Here is a 7,500-nt window from a genome sequence, read left to right on the forward strand (position 1 = left end):
GTAATTATGTATATATAAAAATATATACATAAACAGTAAATACACAGTTGTAGATACATATATGCATATATTTATGTTGTATATAGAAAGATATAGGTGCCCGTGTGTGTATGTATGTACGCATGGATGTCAATTCCTTTACTTCTCCCCAGGATCACCGCAAAACGTCAAGATGTTAGGCGAACAAGAAGACTGTGGCGAGTCGTTTGATCTGGCCAGTGGAGAGTCAGCTGTCATACATTCCATAAACGGACCCGGGAAGAGAGAGTGCAAGATCAACATAAAGGTATATCGAAGTTTTGCGTTAAGAGCGAGTCATTAGAATGGCCGAATTACTCACTGATTTGAAGTTCTAGTTCCACAATGCTCCTCGCACAGCTGTAAATAGTTGATACATTTAAATCTATTTGAATAGGTGAAAGCGTTGGCACCTTTTGAAAATTCACCTGCTTTAGCTATGATCTAGCCTCAAAGTTCATCACACACACACATACATACATACATATATATATATATATATATATATATATATATATATATATATATATATATATATATACACACACACACACACACACACACACACACACACACATATATATATATATATATATATATATATATATATATATATATATATATATATATATATATATATATATATATGGGGTGGGGTGTGTGTGTATGTGTGCCTGTCATGTTAAATGACACTGTTTTCATTAAGAACCCCCATAGTTTCCTTACCTTAATCATTTTAATATTCACTCTTCTAATACCATTACACTTCCCTTTGTTTCCATATAACTTGCTTTACTAGTTGTGTTGGGAATTGCTATCACTCTAAACTGACAGCCAATGCTTGCTATTTTGTTCTAAGCATTGATTTTATGTTAAGAAGACACATGTAGTGTAATTTTGTGGTCTTTTCGGTAAGAATTGGCAAGTGCAATACAGTTTCATCATATGTGTTTTATATTTATATAACACAGATGTGTAATATGTGTTATTGATATATAATAAAGAATTTTAAAGGCAGCTAAATGAGGGGAAAAAGTAAAAAAAATGTTAGGACGTCCAACAGCCTTAACTAAGAAAAATTGGGGTTTCATGGTTGAAAGATACTACTATAGTACTAATACTATTATTAATAGTATTGATAAATAAATTATATTGATAATCACTCATGTTATTGACTTAATTTTCAGGCGCCAAAAGGTACATACTTAAACATCACCTGCCCACTTATAAGCTTAGACGGAAAGTACTGTGGTGAAGAAGTCGTCCTCGAAGATGAAGGATTTGATACGTACGTATAAATTTCATTTACAGACATCAGTTACATCTCGTTAGACCCCACCCACCTCCTCCAGCGTTCTAATTTTTATTTTTATTGTATAAAAAACGTGAAAACAAAATTTTTCTTCTCAATACATTATCAGTATACAAAAGAAAAAAAATAATCAAATTTACGTTAAGTTATTTGATGATGTTTTCAGTGTCAGGATGAGCTCTCGTTACGTTCGTACGTTTGTTTCCACTTATCTTGACTCCTCCATTGTACACTGTGGCGCTTTTCACCTACAGTGCTATAGCTCCACCCACTAAGCAAGGAGCTCCAACCAGAACTTGGTATAGCCACTAAATGTGTTACTATTGGCTAGTGCTTTTTGGCGGGTTTCAAAGACAGTAAAGGGTCTTAGAACTTAGATGATTTTCAACAAGACCAATGCCTATTTATGCAAGCGTTGCACTTTAACGATCTCCATCCCCGATGATTTTACTAAGCCTCACCTAAAATTGCCCTTTCGAAATATAGATATATTTGATAAACTTTTTTTTTTAGTTTTCACAAAAGTTGTTAAAAAACGTTTCGGTGGTTTATTTCAAATAACCATTCAATAATCATCTTTTCAGTCATGGCCGAGTTCAACCGTCGTGACGGTTGTAAACTGACCCAGTTGAAATTCAACACACCGTTTTTCAGAAACAGTTTTACGTAACCATGGTGCTCTGCCAAGAGAAATTCAGTGTCCTTAATACATTATTGCTTACAGTTTACGTTAGATAAGGCATTATTGGATTTATCACGCCAAAGTTCGTAAGCTTAAAGAAAAAAAAATTGTACAGTGTAATTTGGGGCTTCCCCACCCGCCGGTCGTTTTGGTGCTATTGCTGCCCTTTACCCGGAGACTCCGACGGCAATAAGGTAAGGCAATGTAGCATTCTAGGTCAGCTTAATAATGGTAAAACATATAGGTGATTCATCATCAGCCGTTACTAGACCTCCTCAGAACAAATGCCTGCAGCCTTAGACAAATCATTCCACTTGCGTCTGTTAATGGTCCTTGCCACTCCCCACGAGTCCACGTTCGTAAACTTTCTTAGTTCGTCAACGGTCAATCTACCATCTCTTATTTCCCCTGGTTCTTTTGCAATCTTAAGGGTAATTATGCATGTTACCTTGTATATTAACCCACACGGCTGGCGCTCTCGGCACATTAATGTATCGCTTGCTGAATCCGAATAGCAGTGGGACTGAGATTATGCTTATCGGTTGAGGAAAGACTTGAAATAACAATGCTTGTCATTGGAGCTTGTTAAAGATTTAGAAAACTACTAGAGAGGGGTACCACTGGTCGCATTAAATAAATGTTTATGTTAATTTTCTTGTTCTGTCTGTTCTTATCTTCCGTGTATCGTTATAATCATTACTGTTCGGGGATGTTAGGTCGTGATATCTTATTTCGGAAGATAACATTAGAACACAATAAAACCAACAGTATTTTTTTCATGTAAATATGGCTGGATGGAACCGTAGCTAGTTTTTCCTTGTTGGAGCGCATGGGCTTATAGCATCCTGCTTTTCCATCTATTATAGGGTTGCAACTTAATAATGATGATAATAGCATAGCTAGAAGAGGGACACGGCCCGTCACTGTTGGCTCTGCTGTAGCTTGTAGGCAATAATCCTGATTAGGCTGTATTGAAATAATTATGATTTTAATGTCGGAACAATTCTAATTGTTTAAAGAATTTTTCTTTTTATTTTGAGTTACTTAGATATTCCCAACTTGGTGAATATAGTGTTTCAGCACAGCATTTTCATGCTTCTCTTTTCGCACAACGAGTAGACTAAAATATTTCAAGACTTTTCTTATTTGGCATTTTTAACGCAAATGCATAGGCCTAATAAAGAAGAATTAATTTGATTGATGATATTAAACACGTTTTTTTTTTTTTTTTTGGGGGGGGGGCGGGGGTGGTATATAGTAATGCATAGTACACCCAGCAACAAAACCGGTGTCGCCTGGCCAGACCTGACTTGGAGAGATCATGCCCCTCTTGCCCTGAAAGGTGGCCGACGTTAAACAACCGAAACATCGTTAGGATGGTTTGAATGTGAGGAGGAGGGAAATTACCGATATCACTCAAAGAAATGCGATGAAGAGAGACAACTTTTTCATTCCTTTAAGAAATGTAATCTAATATCCTTTCGAAAATAATTCATCATAAGATTTTATCATAACTTTTCATTTGAATTTTCCTATCCTATTTCTATATAAAATTTTCTTGAATAATATTGGAACTGACTATTCATATTAATATTCATAACATGGAAATATCCTTCGTTTATATGTAGGGGCTAATAATGTATCGTTTCAAATAGCACCAATGGGTCACCAATCATTAATAAGTGGCCTTCGTTCAAAATTTCGAAAGTAATAAGGTTTGAAGGTTTAGTTGTTGATTTCAGTGTTTTCTTTTGATTTCGATCATGAGCCACGTAGCTCGGTGTGGTTGGGGTCAGCTTTTGTCACGGGCTACTTGGCTCCGGCCCTCTTAGAGAATATAGTATTATTTGCTATATCACTTATATTAGTATAAAGTTGGAGATTTAAAATGCATCATCAGTTATCATAATCTAATCGTTTCAGAATTGATTGGTGAAAATGAAATAATGTGAAATGACATGCAATGAAAGTTCATTGGTGCATTATTATAGTGATGATGTGGTATATAGGATGTAGGGCATAACAGATTAAACTATCCACACATTGTTTACTCAAATTATCAGGTTCGGTGTCAATAACCTTAGATGTCAGGATGACAAAAAACTCCTAGTTAATCAATCAATCAATCAATCAAATTATCTGGGCAAGTCGCTCACCTCCAGGCGAACCCCCTTCCCTGGTGACGATTGCTCAATGCTCAAAGGTCCGAGTCTAACTGGCTTCACCCTTCCCAAGGCAAAAGGAACTATTTCCTTAGCATTGAGTATTCGTAATATTATGATTTTATTTGTCGTTTCATGTCCTGATGTCCAACACCTTAAAAGTGTTCCCCCGGTAAGCTTTTCAAGAAATCCATTACTCTCGATATTTGTTCAATCAGTCTTTCGCATATTTATTTCGTTATTTATAGTTTTGATAACATTTTAAACACCTGGAAAGCAAACTGTACGAAATATTGTCATCTTAGTATTTTGTTTTTCATTTACTAAAAAAACTTCCACCAGAAAGATCTCATCATAATTGTGAGGTTTTAAACCTCAAACATGTGGGGAGGCGGGTAGAAAGATATAACCTGGTGGGGGTTAAAGATGATGGTGAAAAGGTGGCAATTGGGTGATGTTAATATATGGCTTGACGAGGTTTGCTTATCAACATTTAGGCATAGGTTCGAATTTATTCCCAGCCAGAAGCTGTTATCATTAATGAATTTCTAGTGGATATTCATTCCCAAAGACAGAATTCGATATTAAATGTCATTGTGGTTGATATTTACATTAATTAAAATCAAGAGTGTTAGTCATATATATATATATATATATATATATATATATATATATATATATATATATATATATATATATATATATATATATATATATATATATATATATATATATATATTCTTTTTTTTTTTTACTTGCCAAGTTACAACCCTATTTGTGTCCGATCTATCGGAGTCCAGACATGGATGGCTATATATGAAAGGTCTGGGAATCGCTGACGGGTGTTAAGTAGCAGGAGCCTGCATGGTGAGGAGGAGGTATGCTGGCTGTTTAGTTCGCCACTCACCTGGCTGGAGCGGGGTCATTTCATTCATAAAAAAACCTAAAGTATATGCTGTATTTAATTGTAGCACCTCTTTGGCCAACATGTTGAGGTTCCTTATCTCTAGCATCAGGGGCTTTTTGACCTCTTATTTTGAGGTGCCTTACCTCTAGCATTTGAGATTCTTTGACCTCTATTTTGAGGTGTCTATCTCTAGCATTAGGGGCTTTTTGACCTCTCTTTTGAGGTGCCTTATCGTTAGCATTAGGGACTTTTTGACCTCTATTTTTAGTTGCCTTATCTCTAGCACTAGGGGATTTTTGGCTTCTATTTTGAGGTGCCTTATCTCTAGCATTAGGGGCTTTTTACCTCTATTTTAGGTGCCTTAACTTTAGCTTTAGGGGCTTTATGACCTCTATTTCGAGGTTCCTTATCTCTAGCCTTAGGGGCTTTTTGACCTCCTATTTTGAGGTGCCTTATCTCCAGCTTTAGGAGCTTTTTACCTCTTATTTTGAGGGGCCTTATCTCTAGCATTAGGGCCTTGTTGACCTCTTATTTTGGGGTGTCTTATCTCTAGCATTAGGAGCTTTTTTACCTCTCTTTTTAGGAGCCTTATCTCTAGCATTATGGGATTTTTTACCTCTTACCTCTATGTTGAGATGCCTTATTTCTAACATAGGGGGCTTTTTTACCTCTATTTTAAGGTGACTTATCTCTAGCATTAGGGTTTTTTTTTACCTCTATTTTTAGCTGCCCTTTCTCTAACATTAGGAGCTTTTTACCTCTATTTTTATGCGCCTTATCTCTAGCATTAGGGCCTTTTTTTACCTCTGTTTTGAGGTGCCTTATCTCTAGCGTTAGGGACTTTATGACCTCCATTTTAAGGTGCCTTATCTCTAGCATTAGGGGCTTTTTGGCCGCTGATTTTGAGGTGCCAGGTGCCCTATATCTAGCATTAGGGGATTTTTTTTATCTATATTTTGAGGTGCCGTATCTTTATCATTAGGATCTTTTTTACCTCTGTTTTTAAGTGCCTTAACTTTAGCTTTAGGGGCTTTATGACCTTCGATCAAAGGGATTAACCGGTAATGAAGTGTATGACAGAGGTAGATGGAGAACGCTGGCCAGAAACATCGACCACATAAAAGTGGGAAAAGATGCAGACAAAGAAGAAGAAGATAACCTTTATTTGTAGGAGCCTGATCTATAGCATTAGGGGCTTTTTTACCTCAATTTTGAGATGCATTGCTTTTAGCATTAGAGGCTCTTTGACCTCTTTTTTTTTGGTGCCTTATTTACAGCATTAGGAGCTCTTTGACCTCTCTTTTTAGGTGCCTTATTTATAGCATTAAGGGCTTTTTTACCTCGATATTGAGGTGCATAACTTTTAGCATTAGAGGCTCTTTGACCTCTTCTTTTAGGAGCCTTATATATAGCCCTAGGGTCTTTTTTTACCTCGATTTGAGGTGCATTACTTGTAGCATTAGGGGCTTTTTGACCTCGATTTTGAGGTGCATTACCTCTAGCATTAGAGACTCTTTGAACTCTATTTCTAGGAGCCTTATTTATAGCATTAGGGGCTTTTTGACCTCGATTTTGGGGTACATTACTTCTAGTATTAGAGGCTCTTTTACCTCTTTTTTTAGGAGCCTTATTTATAGCATTAGGGGATTTTTTACCTCGATTTTTGAGGTGCATTACTTGTAGCATTAGAGGCTCTTTGACCTCTATTTCTAGGAGCCTTATTTATAGCATTAGGGGCTTTTTTACCTTGATTTTGAGGTGCATTACTTGTAGCATTAGAGGCTTTTTGACCTCTATTTTTAGGTGCCTTATTTATAGCATTAAGGGCTCTTTGGCCTCGATTTTGAGGTGCATTATTTTTAGCATTAGAGGCTCTTTGACCTCTCTTTCTAGGTGCCTTATTCATAGCATTAAAGGCTCTTTGACCTCGATTTTGAGGCACATTACCTCTAGCATTAGAGGCTCTTTGATCTTTGTTTTTAGGTGCCTTATTTATAGCATTAGAGGCTCTTTGACCTCTCTTTTTAGGTACCTTATTTAAAACATTAGCGGCTTTTTGACCTCGATTTTGAGGTGCATTATTTTTAGCATTAAAGGCTCTTTGACCTCTCTTTTTAGGGGCCTTATTTATAGCATTAAGGGCTCTTTGACCTCGATTTTGAAGTGCATTACCTCTAGCATTAGAGGCTCTTTGACCTCTGTTTTTAGGTGCCTTATTTATAGCATTAGAGGCTCTTTGACCTCTATTTTTAGGTGCCTTATTTATAGCATTAGTGGCTTTTGACCTTGATTTTGAGGTGCATTACCTCTAGCATTAGAGGCTCTTTGACCTCTGTGTTCAGGTGCCTTATTTTTAGCATTAGAGGCTTTGGCCTCGATTTTGAGGTGCATTACCTCTTGCTTTAGAGGCTCTTTGACC

At 36.5% G+C, this 7,500-nt stretch overlaps 1 protein-coding gene across 1 annotated transcript in view; it reads left to right on the top strand.

Moving 5' to 3' along the window:
* LOC137620684 (arginine/serine-rich protein PNISR-like) overlaps positions 1–7,500 on the top strand; it is a 39,474-nt gene that overhangs the window by 21,427 nt on the left and 10,547 nt on the right. The window contains exons 7-8 of the mRNA XM_068351029.1: positions 153–286; positions 1,206–1,306. Coding sequence (XP_068207130.1) covers positions 153–286; positions 1,206–1,306 — 235 coding nt within the window. The remainder of the gene's footprint in view (positions 1–152; positions 287–1,205; positions 1,307–7,500) is intronic.

The sequence above is a fragment of the Palaemon carinicauda genome, chromosome 27 (assembly GCF_036898095.1).
Source record: "Palaemon carinicauda isolate YSFRI2023 chromosome 27, ASM3689809v2, whole genome shotgun sequence".
Lineage (NCBI taxonomy): Eukaryota > Metazoa > Arthropoda > Malacostraca > Decapoda > Palaemonidae > Palaemon > Palaemon carinicauda.